At 46.2% G+C, this 19,749-nt stretch overlaps 1 protein-coding gene across 1 annotated transcript in view; it reads left to right on the top strand.

Annotated features, from left to right (window-relative positions):
- The first annotated feature begins 6,156 nt into the window (after positions 1-6,156).
- The window catches only part of vopp1 (VOPP1 WW domain binding protein), an 85,311-nt gene continuing 71,718 nt past the window's right edge, over positions 6,157-19,749 (top strand). Inside the window, exon 1 of the mRNA XM_038797795.1 lies at positions 6,157-6,314. Coding sequence (XP_038653723.1) covers positions 6,255-6,314 — 60 coding nt within the window. The 5' untranslated portion in view covers positions 6,157-6,254. The remainder of the gene's footprint in view (positions 6,315-19,749) is intronic.

Raw genomic sequence — 19,749 nt, 5'->3', positions numbered from 1 at the left:
GGGGTACGGGAGATTGAGAGTATAGAGGTCAGGAGCACAGATTTGACTTCGCAGGAGGGTGCCAGTGTTCAGGTAGGTGGTTTGAAGTGTGTCTACTTCAATGCCAGGAGTATACGAAATAAGGTAGGGGAACTGGCAGCATGGGTTGGTACCTGGGACTTCGATGTTGTGGCCATTTCAGAGACATGGATAGAGCAGGGACAGGAATGGTTGTTGCAGGTTCCGGGGTTTAGGTGTTTTAGTAAGCTCAGAGAAGGGGGCAAAAGAGGGGGAGGTGTGGCGCTGCTAGTCAAGGACAGTATTACGGTGGCGGAAAGGATGCTAGATGGGGACTCTTCTTCCGAGGTAGTATGGGCTGAGGTTAGAAACAGGAAAGGAGAGGTCACCCTGTTGGGAGTTTTCTATAGGCCACCTAATAGTTCTAGGGATGTAGAGGAAAGGATGGCGAAGATGATTCTGGAAAAGAGCGAAAGTAACAGGGTAGTTGTTATGGGAGACTTTAACTTTCCAAATATTGACTGGAAATGATATAGTTCTTTGTACAATGTGTGCAGGAGGGTTTCCTGACACAATATGTTGACAGGCCAACAAGAGGCGAGGCCACATTGGATTTGGTTTTGGGTAATGAACCAGGCCAGGTGTTAGATCTGGAGGTAGGTGAGCACTTTGGAAACAGTGACCACAATTCAGTGACCTTTACGTTAGTGATGGAAAGGGATCAGTATACCCCGCAGGGCAAGAGTTATAGCTGGGGGAAGGGCAATTATGATGCCATTAGACATGACTTAGGATGTGTAGGTTGGAGAAGTAGGCTGCAAGGGTTGGGCACACTGGATATGTGGAGCTTGTTCAAGGACAGCTATTGCATGTTCTTGATAAGTACGTACCAGTCAGGCAGGGAGGAAGGGGTCGAGCGAGGGAACCGTGGTTTACCAAAGAAGTGGAATCTCTTGTTAAGAGGAAGAAGGAGGCCTATGTGAAGATGAGGCGTGAAGTTTCAGTTGGGGCGCTTGATAGTTACAAGGAAGCGAGGAATGATCTAAAGAGAGAGCTAAGACGAGCAAGGAGGGGACATGAGAAGTCTTTGGCAGGTAGGATCAAGGAAAACCCAAAAGCTTTCTATAGGTATGTCAGGAATAAAAGAGTGACTTGGGTAAGAGTAGGGCCAGTCAAGGACAGTGGTGGGAAGTTGTGTGTGGAGGCTGAGGAGATAAGCGAGATACTAAATGAATACTTTTCGTCAGTATTCACTCAGGAAAAAGATAATGTTGTGGAGGAGAATGCTGAGACCCAGGCTATTAGAATAGATGGCATTGAGGTGTGTAGGGAAGAAGTGTTGGCAATTCTGGACAAGGTGAAAATAGATAAGTCCCCGGGGCCTGATGGGATTTATCCTAGGATTCTCTGGGAAGCCAGGGAAGAGATTGCTGAGCCTTTGGCTTTGATTTTTATGTCATCATTGGCTACAGGAATAGTGCCAGAGGACTGGAGGATAGCAAATGTGGTCCCTTTGTTCAAGAAGGGGAGTAGAGATAACCCCGGTAACTATAGGCCGGTGAGCCTCACGTCTGTTGTGGGTAAAGTCTTGGAGAGGATTATAAGAGATACGATTTATAATCATCTAGATAGGAATAATATGATTAGGGATAGTCAGCATGGTTTTGTGAAGGGTAGGTCATGCCTCACAAACCTTATCAAGTTCTTTGAGAAGGTGACTGAACAGGTAGACGAGGGTAGAGTAGTTGATGTGGTATATATGGATTTCAGTAAAGCGTTTGATAAGGTTCCCCACGGTCGTCTATTGCAGAAAATACGGAGGCTGGGGATTGAGGGTGATTTAGAGATGTGGATCAGAAATTGGCTACTTGAAAGATGACAGAGGGTGGTGGCAAATGTTCAGAATGGAGTTCAGTTATGAGTGGCGTACCACAAGGATCTGTTCTGGGGCCGTTGCTGTTTGTCATTTTTATAAATGACCTAGAGGAGGGCACAGAAGGTTGGGTGAGTAAATTTGCAGACGATACTAAAGTCGGTGGAGTTGTAGACAGTGTGGAAGGATGTTGCAGGTTACAGAGGGACATAGATAAGCTGCAGAGCTGGGCTGAGAGGTGTCAAATGGAGTTTAATGTAGAGAAGTGTGAGGTGATTCACTTTGGAAAGAATAACAGGAATGCGGAATATTTGGCTAATGGTAAAATTCTTAACAGTGTGGATGAGCAGAGGGATCTCGGTGTCCATGTACATAGATCCCTGAAAGTTGCCACCCAGGTTGATAGGGTTGTGAAGAAGGCCTATGGTGTGTTGGCCTTTATTGGTAGAGGGATTGAGTTCCGGAGCCATGAGGTCATGTTGCAGCTGTACAAACCTCTGGTATGGCCGCATTTGGAGTATTGCGTACAGTTCTGGTCGCCTCATTATAGGAAGGACGTGGAAGCTTTGGAACGGGTGCAGAGGAGATTTACCAGGATGTTGCCTGGTATGGAGGGGAAATCTTATGAGGAAAGGCTGATGGACTTGAGGTTGTTTTCGTTAGAGAGAAGAAGGTTAAGAGGTGACTTAATAGAGGCATACAAAATGATCAGAGGGTTAGATAGGGTGGGCAGTGAGAGCCTTCTCCCGCGGATGGAGGTGGCTAGCACGAGGGGACATAGCCTTAAATTGAGGGGTAATAGATATAGGACAGACGTCAGAGGTAGGTTTTTTACGCAAAGAGTGGTGAGGCCGTGGAATGCCCTACCTGCAACAGTAGTGAACTCGCCAACATTGAGGGCATTTAGAAGTTTATTGGATAAGCATATGGATGATAATGGCATAGTGTAGGTGAGATGGCCTTTAGTTTTTGACTTCCCATGACGGTGCAACATCGTGGGCCGAAGGACCTGTACTGCGCTGTATCGTTCTATGTTTTATGTTCTATGTTCTATGTTTAACCTTTCAGAGACACTCTTCTCCAACCATTTACAGGCGTGGGGCTGGGTTCGCCGCACGGCGATGGCAAAATCATGGCCGGCGCGGACACGGAGAATCCATTTTCCTGCAAGGAATCGGGCCTGGCTCCGGTTCCTCGATACTGCGGGCCCCGAAAAGCGGCGTACTCGGCCTCCTAGGACCTACTCGGGGCATTGCCTGACGGCATGGATCTAGTATGGTCCAGCCGGTCGGGATACTTGCGTGGCAGCTGCAGACTCAGTCCACGGCCGCCCTGGTCGGGGGTGGGCCGATCGGAGGGCGGGGGGGGGCTTTAAAGGCGGACGGGAAATGTTTGTGCGGGCGGATCGGGTCGGGCGCGTGGCCGATTGGGGGGTTTATTTTTAGGGTCCAGCTTCGTGGGCTGAGTCCGCCAGGGAGCACGGCGCAGCCGCTGGAGGCTGCCGCCGTGAGCATGCGCGGCCTCCGACCCGGATCTGCATCAAAAGTTGCTAGATCTACAGCGGGAATCTGCTAGCCCCCTGCAAGTCTTGGAATTTGTGGCCCTTTCACTCCACAGTTTTGATGCCAGTGTGGGGACATAGTCCCAATTAAGGAGAATCTAGCCCATGCTTTTTATTATTTTAATGTTGGCTTGGCACTCTTCTCTAACTTTAAACAAGTACAGGAAGTACTCTTCCATCCCCTTAATTCAGGTTGGCACTTTCCTGTTCCAGTTCAGGCTAACACTCTCCTATCCCACTTTGACTGAATTAATATTGACAATATCCTCCACCCACACCTCAATTCAACATTCCCAGATTCATTCTTTCTCTAAGCCAAAATGCTGCAACCCAACTTCTGCTATTGTGCACTCTCCTTCATTGCCATACATTTTCTCCTTCATTCATTTCTTGCCACAAATTTCCCATCACTCTCCTCTTCATTGCTATCCATTCACTTGTTTCCCATTCACTATTTCCTTCAATTATCATTTATTCTCCTGAGTTGGTGAACATTTAAAAAAATCATCAACTTGCCAAGGCTTTTACGGCAGCACCTTCCAAATCTATGCCTCTATCGCCTCAACGGACAAGGACAACAGATAAATAGGAACACCACCACCTGCAAGTTCCCCTCCAAGTCACACACCATCCTTGGAACTAATTCACCATTCCTGGGAGGATCATATTGCCAAGGTGAGGCAGAAACTGGGCATGTAGGGAAAACGCTCCCTCTCCATTGCGGGTAAAAACCCTGACATTAAGTGTGAAGTGCTCTCAATGTTGCTATGCATAGCACAGGCATGGCCCACACCCCGATCCTGAGCTGCAGCAGTCACCTGAGCCATCTTCAAGTTCGTCTGGAGATCAAAGATGAAACGTGTCCAAAGGGACACTATGTTCAAATCTCCAGGTAAGGGAGAGAGAAATGTACCCAACATCATCTTCATCCTGATGGCGACCTTTGTGGTGGCTGCATCAAGTGTTGCTACATATTGGGATTCTACCTGACCTCAGTGTTGCGAAGGATGGGACTGGCCACTTGCCGCAGAATGCTCCAAGTAGTTGGTCCATGCTATATAATTTGTCTCTCATCGAAAAATTTGTTCAGAAAAACTCCTTTGACCACTAGTTCATCAAGCAGTGGTAATTCTCGTAAGGCACTGAGGGAAAAAGGAGACGGTGGATCATGTTGGACAGATCCCTCAGCAGACTGTCAAAGTCATTTGGCAGAACGCCTCATCGCCAGAACTTTCAAACAAGCACCAAGACCTAGCTTGGCTGGTGGTGAGAAGGGCACTCCCTGTCAGATCCTTCATGTACACCCAAAGTCTCTGTGCCACCGCATACTGCCCTTGAAGCGACTGCAGGGGGAGGGTTGGGAAGAGACAGTCGCACACCTCCTAGTGGGATGTGCCTTTGCAATGACGCTCTGAAAAGAGATGGAATGGCATTTGTTGAGATTCATGCTGAGCAGCTGTTATGCAGGACTCTGTGCTCTATGGGCTGTTTCCAGGGGTGCACACCAAGACAAACATCAACTGCTGCTGGAGACCCTCTACTCAAAAGATGCTCTTTGGTTGGTCCAAAACCTGTTGATCTTCCAGTGCAAAGATTTGTCCGAGTGTTGCTGACTGGCACATTCCAAGGTCCAGGACTACATACTGAGGGACACACTCATATCTGGAAAGCCGCCAAGGTGCAATGGAGCAAGGCTGCTGTGTAAGGCCTTTCAGCCAATGGAGACCAAAAGACTGGTAACCATGTAAAATCCTTTGGACTGTGTGCTTAATCCTAACCGTACCTAATTGTATTGAAGCACATCGGAGTGCAACTTGACCAATGTGCATCGTTTGAACAGAATTATATTCTCTGTGCTGAACTGTTTGAACTGTATTATTGAACTGTTTGTACAGCATATATTGAACAGCACGGTAGCACAAGTGGATTCACAGCGCCAGGGTCCCAGGTTTGATTCCCCACTGGGTCACTGTCTGTGCAGAGTCTGCACATTCTCCCAGTGTCTGCATGGGTTTCCTCTGGTTTCCTCCCACAGTCCAAAGACATACAGGTAAGGTCGATTGGCAATGCTAAATTGCCCTTAGTGCCCATGGGTTACGGTGATAGGGTGGAAGTGAGGGCTTAAGTGGGTTGATGCACTCGATGGGCCGAATGTTCCCGTACCAGCCTCCCCGGACAGGCGCCGGAATGTGGCGACTAGGGGCTTTTCACAGTAACTTCATTGAAGCCTACTCGTGACAATAAGCGATTTTCATTTTCATGGCCTCCTTCTGCACTGTATGTTCTAAGTAATGTTCTCATTACTGAATTGAAGCACCTTGATCTTTAGAAAATGTGAATATCATGCACTTTGCTATTATGACAATATGAAATGTTTTGTAATTATTTTTAGAAATGTTACGAAGTATATTTTTGCACAGTTTACATTCGCTGGAACTCCCTGAACAGCAGTATCGAGGTACCTACACCACCACCGTCTAACGGGCAATACAAGCGATACTCTAACATCCAATGAAATATTTTTAACGCAATTAGGTATTCATTTGCTCCCTCTCATTTCTCCCTTCCCTTTCAGGACAAAATGCTGCCATCTCGGTTGGGATCAGCCTGTGCTGAGCTGGCGCGCGCGCGAAGGACACTTCACTCGGGGCGTCCGTTGGTCGAGCGCGCGCACGGAACAGCAAGCGCGGCCCCGAGCTCTGATTGGACAAATAACGACATGCTCGCCGCCGCCGCTGCTCGCTCCCGCAGCACCGCCCCTCCAAGCTGAACTCGCCGGCAATGGGAATCCAGTGAGCGGCTATCATTTCGCAGCCAGCCGCCATGCTCCGGAGCCCCAGGCACAGCTCGACGGTCAGCTGTTTGATTTTGCTGCTGTTTGAGGTGAGGCGCAGCGCCCAGTCTGGAGTGCGGGACAAGTAAAACGAAGAGCGGGGTCCGAGCATCTGTAACGGGGTGTTTTGAAATGGAGCGGCTGTTAGCTCAGGGGAGCTGAGCCGGGAGGTCGGGCTGGGCTCGGCTCGGTGCCCGGGTTGGGGGAAAGGTCGGGCTCGGTGCCCGGGTTGGGGGAAAGGTCGGGCTCGGTGCCCGGGTTGGGGGAAGGTCGGGCTCGGTGCCCGGGTTGGGGGAAGGTCGGGCTCGGTGCCCGAGTTGGGGGAAGGTCGGGCTCGGTGCCCGAGTTGGGGGAAGGTCGGGCTCGGTGCCCGAGTTGGGGGAAGGTCGGGCTCGGTGCCCGGGTTGGGGGAAGGTCGGGCTCGGTGCCCGGGTTGGGGGAAGGTCGGGCTCGGTGCCCGGACTGTTTGGGAGGATTGAGCCGCTTCAAACTGTCTCTGATCACTGGCGGAACGTCCCCGAACTTGAACCAAGGCGCCAGTGCTGTCCGGACCCTTGACCGCGACAAGAACCTCCGGTAGATACCGCTTCTCAGCGTCCGCCCCTCTCCACCTTCATTTTCCACACTGGAAAAGGTTGTTTATGTAAGGCCAGGATATTTGTACAGGAGATTATAGGCTGTGATACAATGAGCGGGTAATGTAATCATATCATCAGCTTTATTAAACGACAGGGTGAGGGTCAAAATGACTCCTTTTTGAATTGTACGGGTTGCAACACTTTTGCCTATCGTGATCAATTTGGAGCGGAGTTTGCGGTTGCGGTCTTATGTGGATACTCCCCAATACAGCAATGAAACACTTAACCCACTCGAATTTCCTACCGGTTTGGAATCCGAACATTTAATTGAACAGCTGTTTGATTATATAAACTGGAAATTATGCTCACTGATTATAGGGCAAGAAATTACGTTGTGCTTATCCTGGAATTTACCGTTCAAGCCAGTAGCTCGCCACCCTCTTTTTAAAAAAAAAAGTCACATAACTAAAAAAATGAATATACTTAAACTGTGGTTGGCCTGAGATTGTAGACCGAAACCTTCAGGATTTTATATATTCGTTGTATATGTTGTCCTCTTCTCCGTACCTCAGGAGACGTGTATTTGGGGAGGTCCCTGGTGTACGTATGCTTGGGAAGTTTAAAAAAAAATATTTTGTTTAAAACAAATATTGTATTTTAATCACCGAAGCTCTGGAATACCCTTTCTGAATCTGCTTTTCTACCTTGTTTTCCAAACCTACCCTTTTAACCAAACTTTTGGTCATCTGACTTAAGGTGGCTCGCTGTCACACGTTTTATTAATGTTCCTGTGAAGTGTCTTTGTATGTAACATTAGGTTAACCGTGCTATATAAATAGTCGTTCATTTTTTAAAAAACTACCTTTATTTATTAGGGCATAGATTGTAAAGTGAATCTGAGGCTTTGCTATTTGTGTCAAATACTTTTATTCTTTGAAATATAGGCAACTTTAAATTATATTTTCATAAATTGATAGCTATGTTAAAGTTTTGTTTAAATCCTCATGTTGAGACTGGCATAAGAGAAAATATGCTGAGATAGCTGAGAGTCTGGTAGTTCACTGCTAAAACAAAGGGAAAATCAGGATGGTTCTTGCTTCTGTCACTGTTCCATGACACCTGCTGAATGTGCGCAGGATCAGACTGCTATCAGTGGACTTCATAGACAGGCTTCTGGGAATCTCACATTTATAATTGCTGCTTGATTGAAATACTAGAGGGTGACCCATACCCAGAGGTTAATGACTCAAAGGATGTTGATACCTCTGGGAATAGAGAAAAGTAGACATTTAAGAGAGCGAGGGCAAATTCAGTTTAAACTAGTCGTGATCCTTTGACATAAAAACCAACAAAAACAAGTTGTGTGGACTGCAATCTTGTGTTAGATCAAATTTTAATTTTTTGTTTAAAGAAAACCTGTATTTGGGAATGTGGATGGTGCTGGCAGGGCTGCACTTATTGTTTTCTCTAGCTGCATTGCTGAAGCGATGGTGGAACACTACCTTGAAATCATATGGTCCATGTAACAGTGTTTTCCCGGTATGCTGGTCAGGATTGTGAGAGTGTGTTGAAGGTGGAGTTTTCACAACATTGCTGCTCTTCACCTTCCTGTTGGTAGAGGAAGATACTGTTGAAATAACCTTGGCGAGTTTCAGGAGAGCATCCTGCAGATAAGACATAGTTTGCTGTACTCCAGTGATTGAGATTGATGGACATTGAATAGATTGCAAGACATCTGATTTAATAAACTACTTTGCGCTGAGAGGTATTGCATTTGTTTGTTGCAAGTGCCAAGTTTGTGGTAATTCTTATTTTAGACTTGTGAATTTTTTTGTTGTTACTCACAGCACAGAAGGAGGCCATTGGGCCCATTATGTCTGCACCAGGTGCTCCCAAAAGAGCTACCTAGCTAGTCCCATCCTCCAACCCTATATCTGTAGCCCTCTAAATTGATCACTTTCAAATATATATCCAGCTCTCTTTTGAAACCTCCTGTGGAATCCACCTCCACCTGTCTCCCAGGCAGTGCATTCCAAACCCCAACAACACTGAGTAAAGAGGTTTCTCCTCATCTCACTCCTAACTCTCTTGCTGACCACTTTGAAATTGTGACCCCTAGTCACTGACATACCAACCAGTAGAAATAGAATATCCTACCCTGTCAAAATTGTTCACAATTTTGAACACCTCAGAAGGTCAGCTCTTAATCTTCTCTGCTCCAAGGAGAACAAGCCCAATTATCTAATCTTGCCTGTATCTAAAATTCCTCGTTCCTGGTATCCTAATAAATCTCCTCTGCACTCTCTCCGGTGCTTTAACATCCTTCCTTAAATAAGGTGCCCAGAACTGAACACAATACTCCAAATGTGGTCTGACCAATGATTTGTCGAGGTGTAGCATGACATCCTTGCTTTTATATTGTATACCTCTATTTATAAAGCCAGTGATCCTATAAGCCCCCTTAACTGTTTCATCTTGCCTGACCATCTTCAGAGAATTATGCACTTGAACCCCGAGGTCCTTCTGCTCCTGTACTCCCCTAAAAATGTTACCATTGAGCCTATATTGTCTCCCCATATTTCTTCTACCAAAATGGACTGCCTCACATTTGCTGCATGGAAGTTAATCTGCCAGGTGTCTGCCCATTTGGCCAACTTTTTAATGTCTCTCTGAAGTCGCTCAGCGTCATCCTCACAATTCACTATTCTCCCAAGCTAGTATCATCTGCAAATTTTCAGATTTTGCCCTCGACACCCTCTTCTAAATCATTTATATAAATATGAAAAAGCAAAGGTCCCAGCACCAAGTCCTGAGAAACACCACTTCAACTCGTCTTCAGTCTGAGAAATGCCCATCTATACCTACCCTCTGTTCTATCTCTTAGCCAATTTCTAATCCGTGCTGCCAAGGACCTATCAATCCCAAACATTCTTAATTTGCTAACCAACCTGCCATGTGGCACCGTATCAAATGTTTTCTGAAAGTCCAAATATGCAACATCCACGGCACTAGCTACATCACTGCCTGTGTCACCTCGTCAAAGAACTCAATTAAATTTGTCAGACATGACCTGCCCTTGACAAAGCCATGTTGACTGTCTAATTAATTAATGTTTCTCTCAAGTATATATTTATCTCATCCTGTATTATGGCCTCCATCGGTTTTACACTACTGATGTCAAGCTGACAGATCTGTAGTTTCCTGGGTTTGCCCTTTCTTAAACAATGGTGTCACATTTGCAATTCTCCAGTCCCCTGGGACTAATCCTTTGTTCACAGAGGCCTGGAAAATTTCTGTCTACGGCTCCACAATATGCTCCCTTACCTCTCTCAGCAATCTTGGATACATCCCATCCGGGCCTGTCAACTTCTCTACCTAGAATGCTGCCAGCCTTTTTAGCACCGTTTGCTTATCTGTCATCATACATCTCAGTTGCTCAACACCCACATTTGAAACTGGGCCATTGTCACCATCTTCTAATTTGGTAAAGACAGAAGCAAAGTACTCATTTAGAACCACTGCCAAACCCTCCGATTCAGTGAGCATTTTGCCCTGCTTGTCCCTTATGGGTCCCACTCTATCCTTCACTAATCTTTTACTATTAATATGTTTGAAGAAGATTTTATTTGTTTTAGCACAGCCTGCCATCCTTTACTCATGCTTCCTCTTATCTCTCCTTATTTCAGCCTTAGCCTCTCTCCTGCATTTGAGATTCTCTTCCTGATTTCTATTATTATTCCAGCATGCATCACATGCCTCTTATTTTCTTCCCTATTTTATCATCAATATCCTTTGTCATCCAGGGTACTCCAGTTTTGGACACCCCACATTTATTCCTCATGGGTACATACCTAGCTTGCACCCTATTCATCTCTCCTTTGAAAGGTTTCCTTTTTCCATCCACTGTTTTATCCACCAAAATGCGTTTCCAATCAACCTGCTCCAGTTTAGACCTATAAAATGTGTGCTCTGGTATTTTAATCCGTGACTGACTTTTATCCTTTTCCAACTTAATATTGAATCGTATTATGTTATGTACTACTTCCCAACAGCTCCCCCACTCTGATGTTCTCCACCTGGCCTGCTTCATTTCCTAGGACCAGATCAGTGCAGCATGCACCCTAGTAGGACTGGAAATGTACTGTTCTAGAAAGTTCTTCTGCACCCACTGCAGGAATTTCCCCCCCTTCCATGCCCCACACTCTACCCTTACGCAAGGTAATTGAAATCACCAACTATCAGAACCTTACTTGACCTGCAGGTTTCCATAATCTTCCACTTCCTCTCCACTATCTGGAGGTCTATAATAAATACAAGGTCACCACTCCCTTCCTGTTTCTCACCTCCAACCATATAGATTCTAATTTGGGAACTTCATCTCGTTCAAGGGCTACATACTATCTTTGACCAAAACAGCTATGGGTGGCACGGTAGCACAGTAGTTAGCACTGTCGCTTCACAGCACCAAGGTCTCGGGTTCAATTTCTGGCTTGGGTCACTGTCTGTGCTGAGTCCGCACGTTCTCCCCGTGTCTGCGTGGGTTTCAAAGAACAGAAAAATTACAGCACAAGAACAGGCCCTTCGCCCCTCCAAGCCTGTGCCGATCCAGATACTCTTATCTAAAACTGTCGCTTATTTTCTAAGGATCTGTATCCCTCTGCTCCCTGCCCATTCATGTATCTGTCTAGGTTCATCTTAAATGATGCTATCGTGCTCGCCCCCACCACCTCTACTGGCAATGTGTTCCAGGCACCCACCACCCTTTGCGTAAAGAACTTTCTACGCATATCTCCCTTAAACTTTTACCCTCTCACCTTCAACTTGTGACCCCAAGAAATTGAGTCCCCCACTCTGAGGATAAAGCTTCTTGCTATCCATCCTGTCTATACCCCTCATGATTTTTTAGACCTCAATGAGGTCTCCCTCAACCTCCGTCTTTCTAATGAAAATAATTTTAATCTACTCAACCTCGCTTCATAGCTAGCGCCCTCCATACCAGGCAATATCCTGGTGAACCTCCTCTGCACCTTCTCCAAAGCATCCACATCCTTTTGGTAATGTGGGGACCAGAACTGTATGCAGTATTCCAAATGTGGCCGAACCAAAGTCTTCTACAACTGTAACATGACCTGCCAACTCTTGTTCTCAATACCCCTTCCGATGAAGGAAAGCATGCCATATGCCTTCTTGACCACTCTTATCGACCTGCACAGCCACCTTCAGGGTACAATGGACCTGAACACGAAGATCTCTCTGTACATCAATTTTCCCCAGGGCTTTTTCATTTAACGTATAGTTTGCTCTTGAATTGGATCTTCAAAAATGCATCACCTCGCATTTGCCTGGTTTGAACTCCCATCTGCCATTTCTACGCCCAACTCTCCAATTTATCGATATTCTGCTGTATTTTCTGACGGTCCCCTTCACTATCTGCTACTCCACCAAACTGACTGTCATCTGCAAACTTGCTAATCAGACCACCTATACCATCCTCCAGATCATTTATGTATATCACAAACAACGGTGGTCCCAGCACGGATCCCTGTGGAACACCACTGGTCACAGTTCTCCATTTTGAGAAACTCCCTTCCACTACTACTGTCTCTTGTTGCCCAGCCAATTCTTTATCCATCTAGCTAGAACACCCTGGACCCCATGAGACTTCACTTTGTCCATCAGCCTACCATGGGGAACCTTATCAAATGCCTTACTGAAGTCCATGTATATGACATCTACAGCCCTTCTCCCATCAATCAACATTGTCACTTCCTCAAAGGATTCTATTAAGTTGGTAAGACATGACCTTCCCTGCACAAAACCATGTTGCGTATCACTGATAAGTGCATTTTCTTCCAAATGGGAATAGATCCTATCCCCCGGTATCTTCTCCAGCAGCTTCCCTACCACTGATGTCAGGCTCACCGGTCTATAATTATCTGAATTATCCCTGCTACCCTTCTTAAACAAGGGGACAACATTAGCAAATCTCCAGTTCTCCAGTACCTCACCCGTGTTCAAGAATGCTGCAGAGATATCTGTTAAGGCCCCAGCTATTTCCCCTCACTTCCCTCAGTAACCTGGGATAGATCCCATCCAGACCTGGGGACTTGTCCACCTTAATGCCTTTTAGAATACCCAACACATCCTCCCTCCTTATGCCGACTTGACCTAGAGTAATCAAACATCTATCCCTAACCTCAACATTCGTCGTGTCCCTCTCCTTGGTGAATACCGATGCAAAGTACTCGTTAAGAATCTCACCCATTTTCTCTGACTCCACGCATAACTTTCCTCTTTTGTCCTTGAGTGGGCCAACCCTTTCTCTAGTTACCCTCTTGCTCCTTATATATGAATAAAAGGCTTTGGGATTTTCCGTAACCCTGTTTGCTAAAGATATTTCATGACCCCTTTTAGCCCTCTTGATTCCTCGTTTCAGATTGGTCCTACATTCCTGATATTCTTCCAAAGCTTCGCCTGTCTTCAGTTGCCTAGACCTTTTATATATGCTTCATTTTTCCTCTTAGCTAGTCTCAATTTCACCTGTCATCCATGGTTCCCTAATCTTGCCATTTCTATCCCTCATTTTCACAGGGATATGTCTGTCCTGCACTCTAATCAACCTCTCTTTAAAAGCCTCCCACATATCAAATGTGGATTTACCTTCAAACAGCTGCTCCCAATCCACATTCCCCAGCTCCTGCTGAATTTTGGTATAGTTGGCCTTCCCCCAATTTAGCACTCTTCCTTTAGGACCATTCTTCTCTTTGTCCATGAGTATTCTAAAACTTATGGAATTGTGATCACTATTCCCAAAATAATCCCCGACTGAAACTTCAACCACCTGGCCGGGATCATTCTCCAACACCTGGTCCCTTACGGCCCCTTCCCGAGTTGGACGATTTACATACCGCTCTAGAAAACCCTCCTGGATGCTCCTTACAAATTCTGCTCCATCTAGACCTCTGACACTAAGTGTATCCCAGTCAATGTTGGAAAAATTAAAATCTCCTATCACCACCACTCTGTTGCTCCTACATCTTTCCAGAATACGTTTACATATTTGTACCTCTATCTCACGCTCGCTGTTGGGAGGTCTATAGTACAGCTCCAACATTGTTACCGCACCCTTCCTATTTCTGAGCTCTGCCTATATCACCTCACTGCTCGAGTCCTCCATAGCGCCCTCCTTCAGCACAGCTGTGATATCCTCTCTGACCAGTAATGCAACTCCTCCGCCCCTTTTACCTCCCTCTCTATCCCGCCTGAAGCATCGATACCCTGGGATATTTAGTTGCCAGTCATGCCCTTCCCTCAACCAAGTCTCCAGTAATAGCAATAACATCATACTCCCAGGTACTAATCCAAGCCCTAAGTTCATCTGCCTTACCTAGTACACTTCTTGCATTAAAACAAATGCACCTCAGACCACCAGTCCCTTTGCATTCATCATTGCTCCCTGCCTACTCTTCCTCTTAGTCATGCTGACTTCATGATCTAGTTCCTTACAGGCTTTAGTTGCTACCACCTCATTTGGTTCCCATCCTCCTGCGACATTAGTTTAAACCCTCCCCAATAGCGTTAGCAAGCACCCCCCAAGGACATTGGTTCCAGTCCGGCCCAGGTGTAGACCGTCCAGTTTGTAGTAGTCCCACCTCTCCCAGAACCGGTTCCAATGTCCCTAAAATCTGAACCCCCTCCTTCCTGCACCATCTCAAGCTATGCATTCACCCTGCCTATTCTTTCATTTCTACTCTGACTAGCACATGGCACTGGTAGCTATCCTGAGATTACTACCTCTGAGGCCTTACTTTTAAACTTGGCTCCTAACTCCCTGAATTCTGCTTGTCAGACCTCATCCCATTTTTTTTACCTATATCATTGGTGCCTATATGCACCGCGACAACTGGCTGTTCACCCTCCCCCCTTCAGAATGTTCTGCAGCCGATCTGAGACATCCCTAACCCATTCATATGGGAGGCAACATTTGGGATTCTCGTTTTCGACCACAGAACCGCCTATCTACTCCCCTTACAATTGAATCCCCTATGACTATAGCCCTTCCACTCTTTTTACTGCCCTTCTGTACAGCAGAGCCAGCTACCATGAACCTGGCTACTGCTGCTTTCCCCTGGTGAGCCATCTCCCCCAACAGTATCCAAAACGGTATACCTGTTTTGGAGGGAGATGACCGCAGGGGACACTTGCACTGCCTTCCTGCTTTTTCTTTGCCTTTTGGTCACCCATTCCCTTTCTCCCTCGGCAATTCTAATCTGTAGTGTGACCAATTCGTTAAACGTGCTATCCACGATCTCCTCAGCATCGCGGATGCTCCAACGTGTGTCCATCCGCAGCTCCAGAGCTGTCATGCGGACTAACGAGCTGCAACTGGACACAATTCTCGCACGTGAAGGAGCCAGACATCGGCCACATCCCTGAGCTCCCACATTAAGCAAGAGGAGCATAACACGGGTCTGAGATCACCTGCCATTTTTAATCTTAAACTTAACTTAGTCCAACTATAATATCAAATAATAGATAAATGAAAAAGGAAATTGTTACCAATCACACGATTTAAAAAAAAAAATTAGAAATAGAAAAACCTTATCAACACACCTCGGGGAGAAGAAAAACCTACTTACCAGTCACCAGCCAATCACTTACCTGCTGGCTGTGATGTCACGGTTCAACTTCTTTCTACTTCTACCTGCCCTCGACTCACCCTCTTGATCTTTACTCGGCTGGGATCCTTACAGTGATTGTTTTTTTTTTGGTTAGAGAAGAAGGTAGGGAGGGAAACACTGAAGAAATGTTTGGGGTTTAACTGTCACTTGACAACAGCTCCTCCACAAACCACCTTCTGGGTACAGTGACCACAATGCACTGTTGCAAATTTTTCCTGCAACAGCCAATCAGCAGCTCTGCTCTGCTGCATCTCCGGTTTCCTCCCACAAGTCCCGAAATACGTGCTGTTACGTAATTTGGGCATTCTGAATTTTCCCTTTGTGTATCTGAATAGGCACCAGAGTAGGGCGACTAGGGGATTTTCACAGTAACTTCTTTGCAGTATTCATGTAAGCCTTCTTGTGACAATAACACCACCTCTCATTTTACTCACCCTGTTCCTACTAAAAACCGTATAACCGGGATGGTAAGTTCTGTTCTGGCTTGGGCCTCGTTTCTGTCAATGCTACTATGGTCATATACCCCGAGAGCAAGTTCTGCTTTCTGTTTCCCAATTTTGTTCACTATGCGCTGTGCATTTACATACATACAATTTATCCATGCCATATCTCTTTCTTGCATTTGGGAGGTGGCCATTTCTTTGTTCACTGTCAACGCTCAGCCTTCCCTCATTTACTTTTCCCTATTCCCTCTCTCTTTTGCCCTCACTGGTACTTCTAAAACTAGTCCAATTAGTGACCCCATCCTCTTGCCGTACAATGGTAGTAAGGCTTTAAGAAGTCAAGAATTGAGCCACTTGACAAATGGTAATTGGCCTCTTCTCAGCTCTTCAAGTTGCATTGCTGCTACCGCACAGTAACAGTCCTTGTGGAGGTGAAGTCCCATCTTTACATTGAGGATAACCTCCATTGTCTTGTGTGGTACTACCATTGTGCTAAATGGGATAGATTCAGAATGGATCTAGCAATTCAAGACTGGGCATCCATGAGGTGCCGTGGACCATCAGCAGAGCAGAATTGTACTCCACCACAATCTGTAACCTTATACCCCCCTACTCTATCATTGCCATCACGCCAGGGGAGCACCCCTGGTTCAAATGAAGAGTGTAGGAGGGCATACCAGGAGCAGCACCAGGTGTACTGAAAAAATAGGTGTCAACCTGGTGAAGCTACAACACAGGACTACCTGCATGCCAAAGAACATAAGCAGCAAATGACAAGACCAAAGTAAGAGATTCCAAAACCACAAGTTCAGGTCTAAGCTCTGCAGTCCTGCCACATCCAGTCGTGAATGGTGGTGGACAATCAAACAGCTCACTGGAGGAGGAAGCTTCACAAATAGCCTATCCTCAGTGATGGAGGAGCCCAGCACATCTGTGCAGAAGACGAGGCTGAAGCATTCACAAGTGGATGATCCAGCTCAGTCTCTCCACTGGTCCCCAGCATCACAGATGCCATTCTTCAGCCAGTTCGATTCAACCCACGTGGTATCAAGAAAAGGCTGAAGGCACTGGATAATGTAAAGGCTTTGGGTCCTGATAACATTCTGGCAATAATATTGAAGACTTGTGCTCAAGAACGTGCAGCGCCCCTAGCCAAGCTGTTCCACTGTAGCTGCAACACTGACATCTACCCGGCAATGTGGAATATTGTCAACGTATGTCCTCTGCACAAAAAGCAGGACAAATCCAACCTGGCCAATTCCGTCCGATCAGTCTACTCTCTGTGATCTGTAAAGCAATGGAAGGAGGCATCAACGGTGCAATCAAGCAGCACTTAGCAATAACCTGCTTACTGATGCTTAGTTTGGGTTCCACCAGGGTCAACCCAGCTCCTGACCTCATTGCATCCTTGAGGTACAAGTCAGACGTGTGATAGAATGTTCTCCACTTGCCTGGATGAGAGCAGCTCCAAATACACTTAAGCACCCCACCATCCAGGACAACCCGCTTGATTGGCATCCCTTGCAGAAACATTCACTCCCTGCACCACCAATGCAAAGTAGCAGCACTATGTGCCATCTACAAGATGTACTGCAAGAACTCACCAAGGCTCCTTTGGCAGCACCTTCCAAACCCATGACCAGTACTATCTAGAAGGACAAGGGCAGTAGATACATTGGAACACCACCACTTGGAAGTTCCCCTCCAGGTCACTCATCATCCTGACTTGGAAATATATCGCCATTCCTTCACTGTTGCAGGGTCAAGATCCTGGAACTCCCTCCCTAATAGCACAGTGTGTGTACCTACTCCACATCGACTGCAGCGGTTAAAGAAGGCAGCTCACCACAACCTTAAGGGAAGTTGGAGGATGGGCAGCATGCTGGCCTGGTCAGCGAGCCCACATTCTGTAAAAATGGATTTGGAGGAAAAAAAAGCTTCTGGTCAAAAGTTACCGATGTGGTGAGAGACAGTGGTGTAAATACTGTCATTGGACTATTAATCCAGAAGCCCAGGCTAAGCCCAGGGACATGGGTTTAAATTCCACCGCAACACCTGGTGGAATTCAAATTCAATATTAAAAAAAAAATTGGAATTCAAATTTAGTCTCAATCATCGGTTGTTGTAAAAATTCATCTGGTTTGCTAATGCCATCCTAATTTAATATGACCTATATGTGACTTCAGATCCACAGTAACATGGATGACTCTTAACTTCCCCCTGAAGATGTCGAGCATGCCACTCTGTTCAAGAGCATTTAGGAATGTACAACAATTGCTGGTCTTGCCAGAAACTGCCAAATCCCATCAAGATTTTTTTTTTTAAATGTTGATTGAAATTTGTAGTGTTGGGGAAGTGAACGGGTTTTCTCTTGTTCAGGGTGGTTATTACTTGGCATTGGTTTGGTGTGACTTCTATGATGAAAATCTTGGAAAATACCATGTTGGACTACATTTGGCTGAAGATGCTTCGAATCATACAATTATTGAATCCCTGCAGTGCAGAAGGAGGTCATTCAGCCCATCGAGTCCGCACTGACCTTTGGAAATAGCAACCTACCTAGGTCCACAACCCCACCATATCCCTATAACCCACCTAATCTTTTGGAAACTAAGGGACAATTTAACATGGCCAATCCACCTAGCCTGCGCATCTTTGGACTGTTGGAGGCAACCGGAACACCCGGAGGAAACCCATGCAGACACTGGGTGGGGGGGGGGTGCAAACTCCACACAGACAAGTCACCCAAGGCCAGAATTAAACCAGGGTCCCTGGTGTTGCAGTGCTAAACACTGTGCCATCTTGCTGCCTGCATGCTTGTAAATATTTTTGTGTGCTACAAAAGCTTAAGATAGCAAGGCCCAGTGATCTGCCTGCAGTATTTAAATGATTTGAGCTCCACTGTTATCTCTACTGGTTAAGCCAGTCAGTTGCAGGGAATACTGATGAGGAAGAACCCTGTTTGCCTGCTTTCAGCCAGAATGGCAGTGGAAAAGCTATATTTTGCCCCAATAATGGCTGGGTGAGAGGGGGGTGGAGCAGTGCAATAAGCAGCCAAGTTTCTGATTCTGATAGGACAGCTATTTAGATGGACGTGTACATGAAGTCCCCTATAATCCTACTTCCTATCTATGCCCTGACATGGAACAATAGAATTTCCCAATGAGGAATGAGTCTTCATGGGAGCGGGTCTGCACCGACCCACTTAAGCCCTCATTTCCACCCTATCCCCCTAACCCAATAACCCCTCCTAACCTTTTGGGACACTTAAGGACAATTTAAATGAAATGAAAATCGCTTATTTTCACAAGTAGTTTTCAAATGAAGTTACTGTGAAAAGCCCCTAGTTGCCACATTCCGGAGCCTGTTCGGGGAGGCTGGTACGGGAATTGAACCGTGCTGCTGGTCTGCTTTAAATGCCAGTGATTTTAGCCCTGTGCTAAACCAGCCCATAAGCCAGCATTTAGCATGGCCAATCCACCTAACCTGCACGTCTTTGGACTGGGGGAGGAAATCGGAGCATCTGGAGAAAACCCACGCAGACACAGGGAGAACGTGCAGACTCCAGTGTCCCAGCGGGGAATCGAAACTGGGACTCTGGCATTATGAAGCCGCAGTGCTAAACACTATTCTACCGTCTGCCATTGTGTAGCATGTTCTGTTTGACCACAGTTGGCTTCTTAATTTAACTGTGCCTCGTGCTTTGTTCGAATATAAGAGATACTGTAAACTCTTATCATTCTGACTTTGCAGAGTGAAGTTTCTTTTTGTTTGTTCAAAACC

This window comes from Scyliorhinus canicula, chromosome 5 (assembly GCF_902713615.1).
Source record: "Scyliorhinus canicula chromosome 5, sScyCan1.1, whole genome shotgun sequence".
NCBI lineage: Eukaryota > Metazoa > Chordata > Chondrichthyes > Carcharhiniformes > Scyliorhinidae > Scyliorhinus > Scyliorhinus canicula.
This window is presented reverse-complemented; position numbering and strand designations above follow the sequence as displayed.